Source organism: Pseudopodoces humilis, chromosome 2 (genome assembly GCF_049639895.1).
Source record: "Pseudopodoces humilis isolate 2021_Gansu_Grassland_sample_001 chromosome 2, ASM4963989v1, whole genome shotgun sequence".
Lineage (NCBI taxonomy): Eukaryota > Metazoa > Chordata > Aves > Passeriformes > Paridae > Pseudopodoces > Pseudopodoces humilis.
The window spans coordinates 8,745,977-8,760,196 of NC_142201.1; the positions used below are offsets into that span (position 1 = coordinate 8,745,977).

The 14,220-nt window shown below is 37.6% G+C and overlaps 1 protein-coding gene and 1 long non-coding RNA gene across 3 annotated transcripts in view; one reads left to right on the top strand and one right to left on the bottom strand.

Moving 5' to 3' along the window:
• Window positions 1–4,278, top strand: part of CFAP47 (cilia and flagella associated protein 47) — a 260,715-nt gene extending 256,437 nt beyond the window's left edge. Inside the window, exon 64 of the mRNA XM_088051635.1 lies at window positions 4,057–4,278. Coding sequence (XP_087907761.1) covers window positions 4,057–4,278 — 222 coding nt within the window. The remainder of the gene's footprint in view (window positions 1–4,056) is intronic.
• Window positions 1,809–13,182, bottom strand: LOC148184782 (uncharacterized). Of its 2 annotated transcripts, none has more exons than XR_015771886.1 (5): window positions 13,020–13,182; window positions 12,401–12,439; window positions 8,997–9,196; window positions 6,638–6,692; window positions 1,809–2,094 (listed from the first exon to the last, which is right to left on the bottom strand). It is a non-coding gene; the product is annotated as an uncharacterized LOC148184782 (long non-coding RNA). The 2 variants fall into 2 exon arrangements; XR_015771887.1 differs by lacking the exon at window positions 1,809–2,094 and adding an exon at window positions 4,122–4,251.
• Window positions 13,183–14,220: the final 1,038 nt, after the last annotated feature.

The window sequence follows — 14,220 nt, forward strand, 5'->3', positions numbered from 1 at the left end:
ATATGTGGATGACCTTTGGTAGTCTCTCTTCCTCCTCTCCACCATTCCAGAAAAGTCTGAAAGTGCAATGATTTGTGTTTTCCTTTGCTGTGACATGTCTGGTCTGGAAACCCAAAGCAGCAGCTTCGAGGCATTTGTATGAATTTTGAAGATGATAGACTTACTCTTTCTGCAGTTTTCATATTGGTTAGAATAATCATTGAAATTAAGCTTTGCAGACTTATTCCAAAAAAATATGGCTTGAGTAACTAATACTGGGCCCTTGGAAATAAAGTATTGTAGTAAAATAGACATTTACTGAAAAATACTTAAATCTAGGTTGCCTTGAAAGTTACTGATTTCTGGGTGGTTCTAATGCTAAAAAAAGAACCACAAGCTATGTTGACAATTACAGTAACTTTTCCATGTGTGTGACAATCGTTTCCCCTTTAGCAGGAAATGCTGAGTTTACATTACATAGTAGCAATTTTTTTCACCAAATGTGTACATAAATGCACAATTTTTTTCTCCATGATTGTTTCCAATAGTTTTGGATGATGGCACATGATTTACAATAGGTGAACTATTATATCATATATGATATAATAGTTATATATTATAACATCATATTTCGAGATGAGATATTAGAGTGGAGTTGCAATGTCTCCTGCTACAGAAGACATTCTGTTGCTGACACATCAACAGAATAAGCAGCTTTTTTCAAGAAGTCAAGCCATAACCCTTTTTTTTTACTGGACACACAATCCAGGATATTTCTGTGGCAAACAGGAAATTAATAAAAGGTTATTACTACCCAGAATTCTGTATCTATTATTTGATGCTGATCATAAGAGAAGTTGACAGATGGCATAGCCCACCGTTTTTGTTTAAATCTCACTATTACTAATACTATAGACTGACAAGTCACAATATGCATGGATTTCATGAACAAAAGTTATTTTTTTTTTTAGTAACTTGCTACTCAGTTTAAATCGCTGTCTGGAACACCTTTCAGATCTTTTTTGTGACCTTGAAATAATCCATGCAACTTGCACACAGTGAATATGACCCTGAGGTTAAATTACCTTTAAACTAAATTTTTCATCTGCTTTATTAAAGAAAAATAAACTATTTCATTTTGTACTGAAGTTAATAAAATAATGAGCTAACTTTGGAAAGCCACTTCTCTTAAATGACAGCTTTATCTTTGGACATAGGACACTGATGCTGGTTCATGTCACACCTGCTTTTGCTGGCTGTTATCTTTACAGACAGAGTTACTAGTTCATTTCACATTATTAAATAAGGCTGAGAATAAAGATGAGTTAATCTGCCTTTTTTGCACAGAATAAAATTCAATTTAAATTAGATTTTGATTTTAGTAGGGTGGTAATAAAAATTTTGAGATTCTATGCATGCATGTTGAAATATCTACTGAGTTCTCATTTACTAATCTTACCGGAACAAGGCGAGTCATTCAGCAGACACCATGTAAAATCAGTAGTGCCAATTTTCAAGTAGAGGTTTCTTTAAAAATACACAGCAAAAACCCCTCATCTATTCTTTCAACATTGATGCAGAAAAGTATAATTGGGTTGGGTTGCCAAAATGCTGGTTAAAACTACAATTAGAGATTCATATGATGAATTTAGGAGCTGTAAGTGTATGCAGTATATCTGTGAAATAATGTAAATGGTCTTTAAGTGCACAGCAGAGAACAAAGCCTGAGCCAAAGAGTTTATTGTTTAATGTTCTGAAACTTCTTTTTGTTGAATATCTGCATTATAAGTTCAAAACTGCTTGCAATGATACTCCTTAAATATAATTTATCACTGAACAGGGTAGGAATTAGAATGGTAGGAAGAAGCATATGTAAGATAACAAAGATAAAGAAGCATATGAAAGATAACAAAGATAAACATAATAGATTCAAACTTTTTCAGTGGCAAGTATAAAACTGATGTAACAAAACTTAGTAAAGTCAAAGAAATGTTCCATCATGCTGTTTTTCCCTTCTTCTGTATGTTGCTGTAAATATGGGATGACTCCACAAAAAGTTGGAGGTGGAGAAGGTTCACTGCTCATCTCTGTGGCTTTTGTAGTGCTTTGCCTGGACTGTAATTAAATGACAGAATGCAATAAATAACAAGACAAATATACACACTGCCACGGAGATGGTTGATAGCATTTATGGTGTGTGAAAATCTGCCACAATTTGTGTGGGTGTTGTGTCACCTCTCTACAGGCAAAATGTGGTTGTGGTACTGACATAGGCAGCAGCAGAGCAGGAGCAGAGAGCTCACACTGGAATGGGCAAATGGGCCACAAATCCAGCTGTGGCAGAAGTTGGGCTGCCAGCTGAGGAAGGGACTCATGAGCTTTGAGGGTTGACTCAAAGGTTGACTGTAGCACTGTTTTCCAGAGCAATTTGAGAGCATACCAGCCTTTCTGACCTTGTGTTTCCTCAGATGAAGAGTGACACTGGTGTTAGGTGTAATGTTTCTATCTAAAATTGATTGTTCTAAGGATTAAGTTAGTTTTAAATGGGAGATGAATTCCATGAAGTACAGCTCCTGCTGTAATGATAAAACTGTGACTGGAAGCAGCAGAGAAAGGTGACCCTATGAGCTGTGTCCCTGTAGTTCAACACAGCAGGAGAGCACCAAAAACCTGCTCTGGAGCCACAGCCAGCACTGCTGTGTGAATGCACTGTGGAAGGGCAGACCCTGGGAATTTGGAAATACCACTCATTTCATGTGGCTCCCCTGCTATGAGACTGCAAAGTCAGAGAGTCTGTTATGTGCTGTGTACTATGTTCATGCTCTTTGTTCTGTATAAAAGTCAAATTTCACTTGTATGAATATATTTTTAATAGACTTATACATGCCATATTTTCATATTCATATTTTCACATTTCATTTTTCTGTCTTCCTCTATTAGTTTTATCTCAGAAGGAGAAAAAAAGACCCAAACATAAAACCTGGGATTTTCAGTCACTAAGCGTGAGGGAATTGATGACAATCTGCCTAAAGTGGGCATGCAATGCTTTGTCCTTTTGTACAGTACAAAGTGGGACATAATGACACATCATTTGAGATTTTGTAATGTCTTAGGGGTTTGTAATATTTCTGTTGTTAGTTTGTAGTTTTGGGGTTTTTTTAAAGAAAAGGAGAAGAGAAAACTAAAACCCAGGAATATACCCTTTCCCAGATGTAATGACAGGAAAATGCTAGAGACTTGGAATAAAGACCTGCTTTCAAAAATTCAAGTGATACATTATGAAAGAAAAATGATTGTAAGAGCTGCAAAAATTACACTTGAGTTTTTAACAGCCAAAATTCTGTTTCAGGACACAAACAAAGCATGGAAGGTAGACAGCAGTATACCCTAATATTCATAGAAATAAAGGTCCTGAAGCAAGGGTAGATGGGATGTGTAGTAAGAATAAGGACCATGTACTCAGGAAGAGTCAAGTATTCAAGCATTACAAGACATGACATGGAAACATATGTTCCATTCCTAGAGACCAGTTATAAACAGAGAACAAATGAAGAGTGTCATTTTCAATCCACATAAATATGCCTCAAACTAGAGATTCCAACATGAAGTTTCAATTCTCTTGTGCATACTCTAAATCCCTTTCTCTTAGTTTTGTTCATTGTTTTAATGTGAAATTCCCACCATTTGATAATATCATTGATACAGATAGAGCTGCAAAATGAATCCTGTGCAATAAACTTGAGGCATTTATGTTGTAGTATGGAATAGTCACCTTTGAAATACATATTGAGCTCTTTGGAAAACATACAGATCTCTGAATTTTTAAATAAAAAAGGAATTTTAGACCAGCCAGGGAAGATAAATTTCTCATGTTTGTTATGCCTGGTCCTGAATAAAGCTGAATGTGATTTCAGTTCTCTGTTCCAGGAGTGCAATTCTCATTCTGTGTTATTCCAGTGCATTACACGGAAAAGGACAAATATCTTTTGAAATCAGTGCTGCATCTTAAATCACTGACAAATTTTCAAGGTATTTGATAATTGATTTTTTTTTCCTTTCTCTGTTCATTATTTTCAGACACAGTCAATGCAGTGGACATATGTAATCAATGGACTTCCTCCACAGACTGTACCACCTACAATGGCAGCAAAAGTAGTTTGCACCAGCAGCTACATGGGATCATCCACAGTCCGACAGCGCAATTTTATACGTGAAAATCTGAAACTTATAACCACTGGGGCATCCTCACCAATCAAAGGAGCACCTTTGGTCCTTAGGAATAAACAGAGAATGTTATAATCTGTTAGTTTTTTGGTGAGAGAACAAATAAATTGTGCAGATAAAAAGAAAATATGGTTTGTTAAAGTTTTTTAAGCAGATATGGTATGCATGGATTGCATATTCTGTATGGAAGATTCAGAGCACCTGAGCTCTATTAACACTCATGTTTTTTTATAAGGGATTTTGGATGCTTAACTATTTATGTCATATAGATGTCAGCAATTTCAGAGAAAAAACTTGGAGTTTAAAAAAAATAGATCTGAATATTGGGTTGCTCAAACTAATGCTTTGCTTTCTAAAGGATGTTGGTTTAATAAGGCTGTAATAGGAAGCTTCAGTAAACATTCCATGTGATGTTCATGCAAACCAAGCAAGAAAAAACAATCCCTCTTCCACAAGAAAATCCTTACCTTTTCTTGCTTTGGCAAATTTCATTAATTAGGACATCTTTGCTATGTATAAAATAACAATCTTGATTTATTCATCCCATAACATTTCAAATCTTTGATAATTATACATAGCCCGGAAGTGAAATAAAATGTCCTGCTTCAGTAATTTTATGCCAGGTATATTTTATAGAGTGCTTTAGAATATTAACATATAGAGGGCTATGAGAAGTTCAGTGAGGAATGAAGACAGATTTTGTTTTTTTTAGAATAAACAAATCAGAGGTGCTTGTGTGTTTTTATTTCCATTCTTTAGATGGGAATTCAGGCTCTGTTCTTGATAAAATGTGAAAAATTAGATCTATGCAGACATGCTTTGTAAGATCATTGGGTGGGTAACTCCTGACTTCTTTCTTCATTGAGATTATTTTTCCTGATTTTAGGAACAGAACATAAATTGTATTTGTGCCTTTATTTTGGTGGCAAAGTGTACTTTGACAAAAAGATGGCTTGGCATAGATTAAGTGCCTTCTTGGCTCCAATACAGAATGAGCATCAGTGCTCAGGAATGGGGAGCCTGAGCACAACCTATGTAGGTCAGTGCAAATGAGCACCAATAAAACCCTTTTACTGCAATGTGCTTGAGAATTTTGTTTATGCCACACATTTTTAGAGAAGCTATTACAGAAAATGTTGGGAACACATAAAACAGCAATGCTACTGTTTAATACCTCCTTCTAAATGCAGGGTGTCCCATTTTGGTCAGAAAGCAGGTAATCTGAAGTGAGAATAAAATCAGCTTTATAAATTCAGTGCACAACGCTGGAAAGATGCTGTCTATACTGATATCTCTAGAAGACATTGAGAAAGAAGCTGTTGCAATATTTATCTTAAATGCTGCTGAGACCACAAATGGAGCTGGATTTCATAGGAAGGCTCTATCTGCAAATATAAATGAAACAAGTGTTTCTCTGCCCATAAGAAATTAGAATTTATGGATCAGAAATGGTTTCACAACTAATGATCAGTGTACAGGAAATATTTAATTGACAACATCTTTTTGTAAAAGCTTTTTTATCCTTGTTTCACTCCTTTAAAGTTATGCTTTCCTATTTAAAATTGCACTTTTTTGCAAGATGCACAAAATTTTGTAATTCTCCCAGAAATGGATTAGCAGGTGGCATAGAGGTGAATCACTTAAAAATTACATGGTGCTCACTCCAGAAATTTTATGCCCAATTTACTTGCCTGCACTTGCTGCTATATGTACTAGATTTCAAATTCTGTCATACATCTAAACATCCATGGGAAAATGTGCAATAAAATACTACCAGAGGGGTGTTTTCAAAGGAACCATTTCTATTACCTATTTTAAAAGGGACGGATGCATAATCTGTGCTTACAGGACAAAATTATGTGGGTTTTTTTCAATGTGTACAAGGTCACTTCTGAGCTATGCAAGATATGCCATTGTCAGCTGAATTTGGACAATATAAAAAATGGATTTTTCTAATTTCTTATAGTTTAAACAGAACTAAACATATTTCTTCTGATATTAAGAATACACATGCAAAGATGATTTAAAGAAGGACCATTTTAGCTGTGTGGTTGTAACATACAACAGTGTTTTACAGAATATCTGCATGCATTTATGGATTACAGTGACTATATAAACTGTTAAAAATATATTCATTTTTGCTTCTTAGCTTGATAATTTGCACTTCCATCACTGAGGTGACTGTATTACTTGTAATGCAAGGACTAATTCCAAGTATATCTCTTAAAAAACAGTTTCTAAGCAGCAGCATTGGAAAATTTCCAGAATAATAACTTGTAGTCATTACTTGCTTCCTCCTTTTTACTAGAATTACTGACCCATTTTGAAAATAGTAGTGTTTCAACTCCTGGAAGGAAAGGTCTGACATGGGAAAAGATTACAAAATGCTGAGGTTTTTTAGTTAAAAATTTCACTTCAAAGCTTTTGTACCCACCATAAAATGTGAGCTTCAGAAGAGCTGGGCAAGTTGCTCACCATCACTCTGCACCCTAAAAATGTAAAATGCAGAGGAATTCAGCTGTTGGAGACAGAGCTAAACACAATTGTTGCAGTCAGGGATCAGGTCTGGAAAAAAGCAACCCAACTCACTTAGCTTTGAATTAATTCTAAATTACTATTCTTTTTCATAATCTTGAAAGGCAGTGGGAGAGAATGAACACAGACTCGAGTTATGGCTTTTGAAGAAGCCCTCACAATGATTTCTGTGCCCTCATGCCACTATCAGAACAGCCACTATCAGAATCCGGTAGGAAAAAAACCCCGAAACTTTGTCTTTCCACATTAGAATACCCATCAGCATCCCTTTCTTCTGAAAAGGATGAAAAAATGAGTTTTTCCCTTCACATTAATTTGTGTAGGCATAACAGAATCTCAGGGAAATGAGGAGGTACTGGTTATTACTGTAAGTAATAGCTCCTAATTTCTCAATGCTAGTATCTATTAGTGATCTCAAATTATTTCTACTGACCCCAGTTATATGTTTTGATTTACAGAAATACCTAATTCATAAAACAAGTTTTTCAAAGCCAATATGGCATTTATAGCCAAATGTTTTAATCACAGTGTTACATACCACAAATGAGTCAGCTGTGCATTGCTTGTTAGTGGCTTAGCAGAAATGCTGATTGTCTAACCTGTGTAACCACCATGTGTTTATTTATATTTCTTCCTCCCTTGTCTCTCTATCATTGCAATGATCCCTCTATCAGAGTAATTAAAACAAGGACTAAAACCTTATGAGGCAACATTATTGTGTAACACAGAACTTGTTACTTTGGGAATGAGGTCTACATTTAAATTTGTTAAAATACAGCGGAGCTTTTGCAGGTGTTGAGCTCCTGGTTTTATGTGACACATCCAGTAGTGGGGACAATCTGCCCTGGGGGGCTGCAGGATTGTACAGTCAGAGCAATGGCTACAAAGCAATCTGATTGTTGGGTGTTTGGCTGAGCTTTATTTGGCACAATGCTCTCAGGAGAATGACACAACCTGGAGATGTCATTAGGATGCCTGCCATTAGCAGCTCAGCCTGGAGAGGGTTTTGCACAGATTTCAGTGATGCTTGTTCTACTCATGTCTGGCTCACCGTGGTATCAATGACACTCAAAGGCTGTTTTATACCTGATCTCTCTCACAAGATACAAAAAGGTTTGGAAGTATCAAACCTGCCCATCAAAAATAATAGGAGCCAAACATTAATTCCTGTGCCAGTGCAGGTTTTGTCTGAGTCAGGAGAATGGGGAGATAAAGGCTGCTGTAAGTACAGGAGGTAATAATGATCAGGTAAAGAGCCCACAGGGGCACGGTGCCCTATCCATTCCTGCCCCAAGGAAAGGGATTCTTTCGGTGCAGCTCTTTGGGACTGAAGCCAGACTAGCAGAGGACAAAATGCTGAACCAACAATGCTCTTACTTTGGTGAAATACCACAGCAGCAGCCAAATCTGAGCATGCGCTTTATTCCTCTTTTATCACAAATCCAAACTACCAGAAGAAATAGAAAGTTCTGACTCACCCTGCACATAGCAAACATTGGGGGAAAAATGTCTGTATATTAATAGATATTCCTAGGAGGAAGGCTTAATATTTAGAACAAGAGAGAATATTCCTGGCTTTGCCTTACTATTTATTTGCTTGTGAGGCATTTCATAATTTTATTTCTCCCTGCAGTGACTGCTCATTCTAAAATAAATGACTGAACAGTGCTTTACTGCTGACACAGATCACACTTTGTTGCTAATGGAATGTTAACTGCTTTTTAAGTAACTCTGAATAAACCTACTGATCCATAGAAGATTCATCTAAAAAGGAATCCATTTCATCTACCAGCTTTTCTGCTTCCACTGTCATCAAACATATTTTTCTGCAGTTTACTGCAGTTATTGTAATATTGGTAGTGTCAGATTTCCTGTAGTAGGATATTTTAGATTTTGAGACCATGACATGATGAAAGTGTGATGAAGTCCTGGCAGGAATTGATGCCAAGGTCACTGCACAGAAATGTGTCTAAAAATCACTGCTTGGTGGCTAGGGAAATAAAGAGGTGGGGCAAGGATAGTCTTTGACCTTTTATCTCCCTCATTATTCCATGATTAACATCCTTTCTGCAAAGTACCCATCTTTTCCTGGTAAAAAAATTAAATGCAACTGTCAGTGGAAAGCCTGGCAACTCACTGCTCATGCCACCTTGGTAGTACACAGCAGGTGCCAACAAACCAGTCTGGCACAAATCTTAAGTGACAAAATCAGAGGTATCAAGAAGGCTAAGGCAACAAAGTAAAATCCTTCCACTTACTATATGGATGGTGCTGATGTTCATCAGATGAGATCCAATTTACCAATCTGTAAGAGACCCAGTTTTCCCATTCACTGAAACATATCCAGGGCACCTTTGCTGTAGCCCACAGACCTGATATGGTCAGTCTGAGGTGGGAAGAGTGGCTGTGTCCAGACTCCACATCTCCTTCAGTGCTCAGTGTTTTCATATATATAACACTGAAGTGCAAAATATACATTGTAAATCAATGGAACATGCAACTGTCATTCAAAAAGAAACCAAACAAAAAAACCCCAACAACTCAAATAAAACAAAACCCAAATAAAAAAAGCTCCCAAAAACAAAGAACAAAACAAACCCAAAAGACATAAGAAACAGTTCCCTCCACTCATACACCCACAAGCTTCTCTAAAAGAAGCACCTCAGAAGACAGTTTTTAATTTTGAAGAAACTAGCCTATTAAAAGAAAGATCCCTGATGATCAGTTAATAGACAGACTCCATGGTGAGGTGTGAAACTTCCACATTCTTTGATGAGTGTAGAATGCATTTTTCTAACTTTTGGGTTTAAGTATCATAGAAGAGTTTGGGTTGGAAGGGTCATTTAATGATCATGTAGTCCAAACCCCCTTCGATGAACAGGGACATCTTCAACTAGATCAGTTTGCTCACAGCCCCCTTCAACCTGACCTTGAATGTTTCCAGACACAGTCATCTGCCACCTCTCTGGACAGCCTGTTCTGGTGTTTCACCACCCTCTTTGTAAAAGATTTCTTCCATTTATCTAATCTAAATTTCTTTTAATTGAAACCATTGCCCTTTGTCCTATTGCAACAGTCCCTAATAAAATGTCTGTCCCCATCTTTGATGTAAGTGCCCTTTAAGTACTGAAAGGCTTCAATAAGGTCTCCCTGGAGCCTTTTCCATGTGGAACAACCCCAATTCCTCAACCTTTCTCTACCTGAGAAATGTTTAATTCCTCTCACCGTTTTCGTGGCCCTCCTCCAAACTCACACCAACAGGTCTGTGTCTCCTGGGAAATCCAGAGTGGGACAACCAACCAATTCCCCCATAAATATCATGGCTGATACCTGGGATACAGCACTTAGTGTTCTGGGGACTCCTGTCAACAATCTGAAACATTTTTGACTGTCTAATATCAATGGGGAAAACAAACCCAAAACCACAATGTTAACAAAGTGTACTGCCAGCACCCTAACTCCATCTAGGAACAGCTCTCTGCAGTGTGTGGTATATTACAGAGTTAAAAAATATATTTATAAAGTAAGAATAAAATAGTGATTATTCTTATTCCTTGAAATGTAAAATAAATGTGTATTTGCAAAACTCTGCAGCTGGAGAGTCAAGCTGAACGTGCAGGCAGTCAGGTGTGTGCGTCTGAATTCAGATCATCCATGTGAGTGTTGGGTTAAATACGTGGTAAAGACGTGAACAGCACTGACTCAGCAGCCTTGCATTGCTCCTGGCATGAACTGTTACACTCAAATGTAAAACTTTTGACTTTAAAATGCTTTTCTGAGCCATGTGGCTAGCATGAAATGGTACTTCTTTTCCATTTATCATCATCTTATTTCTTTCCTAATATTTGCTATTTAAACAAATAAGTAAACAAACAAAAATAAAAGGGGGAAAAAAAAGCCAAAACCAAACCAAAAACAAGACTACCCTGCCTGGGTCTGAGCCTTCTGTGCTCAGCTACCAGTTATTCATTTTGAAGCAGTTCCTATTGAACCTGAATCTAAATTACACAGAGATAATGTGAAGTGGAGACAGAGACAAGCAAGCTCACAGCTACAAAATTAAATCCTCATGGTAAATCTTATTATATAGATCTTATATAGATCTTATATTTAATAGATGAAATCTTATTATATAGAAACATTGTCTAAGGAAACTTCCTTTCTGTTAGAGAACAGTATCTACACACAGTGGCTGTGATCACTGCCCCATGAGGAATTAATTGTTAGATGACATGTCGCTGTACTGAAACACAAATCAGCTGCAGAAACACTGGATTAGCTCATTTAAAAAAATGTCATTAATTAGGGGTTCAACATCTGAATGGGTTGTTTGGCCATTTGCAGGTCACAGAAGTCAAAGTGTCCACGCTCCATGGTGGGAGGTGGCTGGAATTAGGACTCCCCATGCTCCTCCCTTGGACCATGAGGACAAAAGGCTTCACTGAAGCTGCCTGGAGTTCCCTCCCCCTCTCTCCCCTTGTGCTGTGAGGCTTCAGCTGCCAAGATCAGCTGCAGTGCTGAAGCCAGAGCTGTGCTGCTGTAAATAAGAGGGAACAGCTGGGGGATATTGCCACTGGGGGTCCCATGGCTTTAAATATAATCAATTCATGGTCTGATATAATCCTTATCTTAACCTTCAGAGGAGGCTGCAAATTATCTCTGTACCTTTCCCCAGGTTTGTATTAAAAGGAATAAATTACAAAGAGGAGATTTGCATTTAGCTTGCTCAGGTTGGCTGATAGTGAATTGTGATGTCGCTCTTGAAAGACTTTTCCTGTCATCTAGTGCACTGAGAATGATGGCTGGGTGCAGTTCCTATCACTTTTCAAAATGTAAAAGAAAATAAGTTACCTGGTTATTAACAGAGAGGATCAACAACCAAATCAGATAGGTAGATTATTGATGGCTGAATTAATGAATTAAAGCAGCATAAAGAAAAAAAAAATGAATGAATGAAATGGCCTCACTAGAATAATTTGGGAAGAGAAAGTTTGTAAGTGAGGAATAGTTCCACCTTAAAGAAAGTAGGACAAGTCATCTGGCACAGAAAACTGACAAGGTTATGGGGGATTATTTAAACTAGAAACAGGAGGAAAAAATTGAGCAGGTGTTGAGGAACACTTGAGCCAGTCACAGACATCTGCCAGGACTGTCAACCCTATGACAGTATCTCTGTCACAATGGAAGAAGTATGAAAAATTATGGTAAAACTAGGGGAAGGAACAGTGCACATCCCAGCAGTCCATCAAGGAAAATCAGCCAAAGAAATTGTCCAACAATAAAAAGATATAAACACCAAACATTTAAAATAGAACTGATAGAAAGAAACAAAATAAAAACTGTATCAGCAAGGAGCAGTGCCTTGAGAGGACTATTGTAATTCTGGCTGTAAAGTAGAGAAGACAGATTATTCCTTAATTGCAGTGCAATGCCATGGCAATTCCATAAAAAATAGATTGAGAGAGTGTTTGGCAGGGAGGAGGCCAGTGAGGAGAGCCAGGAAGGATGAGGGTGCAAGAACCAATGGCTTCCAAAAGGGAAAACACAGTAACAGTGTGACACCTCGAGACACTGGCTCAGAAGAAACCACATTGCATTCACAATATTGAAGAGATGCAATTAAAAGAACAAATGCTCCCCCTTCCCATTAAATCAAACACACCTGTATCTGATGCACTTCTATCAATGTCTCTGATGGGCTCTAGACAATCAATGTTAAGAAGAAATCAGTAAAAAAGCCCAAACAAACAAAAAAAATCCAAAACCAAACCAAACAAAAAAAAAATAATCCACTGGATTTGGTTAATTTGCAGTAAGTATACAACATAATTTAAGCCCATATCAGGATAAATTTAGCAAAGACATATCTTGACACACTATATGGCCATGTCTATGAAAAGTAGTTCAAGACCAGTGAAAATGTACCTTTTTAATATAATATTAATGCAACATTAAAAAACAACAAACCCCTGGTGCTGAGCAGATAATGATCATCATTTAAATTAGTGAGAAAAGAGAAATCTCCACACTGCAATGCTTGGTAAAACCTGAAGAAGCCACAGAGCTTTCTCCCCAGAAAACCACCACAGTACTGACACAAATACCTCCTTCCATACCTCACTCTACTCCCTTATCATATATCACACAAATATCACATCTAGACATTAGAATGTAAATACACCAACTCTGACATATAGCTTTGCCTCTTCCCAAGGCAGAAGCATCTCTTTGAGGAAGATGCACAGGGAAATACAAAGTTAACCAACAGTTTCCAATCTCACCCAAAGTCACGCCTGTCCCACCAGAAGTGATGGTGTGGGGTGGTGAGGTCACACAGCCCCAGCTTTGGGCTGGAAGAATACAAGCAGCTGCTGATGAAGGGTTGATGACTGGATGATGAAGAGTTTGGCCTTCCCTGGGAAAAACATTCAGGATTATTAATTTGGGAACCCAGTAGCAGTTGCAATCCAAAATGAAAGAACTCCAAAACATCTGGCATTGATTATGTGGCTTCCAGTTAGTTACTCTAGCAACTAATTAATGTGCCTAGTGGAGATGATCATCAGCTGTGGGTGCCAGAGAAGTCAGCATGCCCAGAGTCTTGTAGTAGTTTCTGCTTGAGGGGAGGTGCAGATCATATTTATGGTTTCACACTGGAGGAAGGGAATGAAACCACCCTGGAGTTTGTCAGAATTCAGCACCCAGATTTCTGTAGGATTTGATGAGTGATTTACTTTTTCAGTGTCACATTAGAAAAAATAACACCATATCTTCATGTAATTTAATTATAAAATAAATTGTCCTGAATAGCAGATAGAAAACTATTGACATGAAGAGTAGAGAGATCCCCTTTGCAAGTGCTTAAATTTATTCTCACCAAGTGCTTAATATTCTGACATTTATCTCCAAAGAATGCAACATTTACTAATATATTTATTCTCATTACGAGGTCAAACAATGCCAAAGAAGCATTTCAGCCTTGGAAAAGTGATAATTATGTTTTGCCTGTTGGTAAAACACCTTTGGCGATACAGCCTATTATGTTTTAAGAATGGGCCTGAGCTACACCTGATTTTTGCTGCTGGGAAAAGCACTGGACTACCTTGCTGATCAGCTCCTCTGGCAAGCTAGATATGCTTCCAAGCTTCTAAAATATAATTGTTCAGCTAGCAAACTAACCAGTAACATAGAAAAAAGACAGGTCTGGGTAGTGAGACTTGACAAGTCTGAATAATGAGACTTAACAGGTCTCTGCCTACTTTTCCCCTCACAATCCCTGAACAATTTCCATTTTGAAAGGACAGTAATTTTAAATTAAGAAAGCAAAACCAAACTAGGCTTCTGAAGAAGGAAAAAAAGTGGAAGCGTTCTGAGAACAGGGAGGCAGAAAAGGGTTCTCCATATGTGGTTCCCTCCTACAAAACCCCAGTGAGGCAACACAGGCGGCTGTGGAGTAATTTGCCACACGTACAAGCTGGGCTG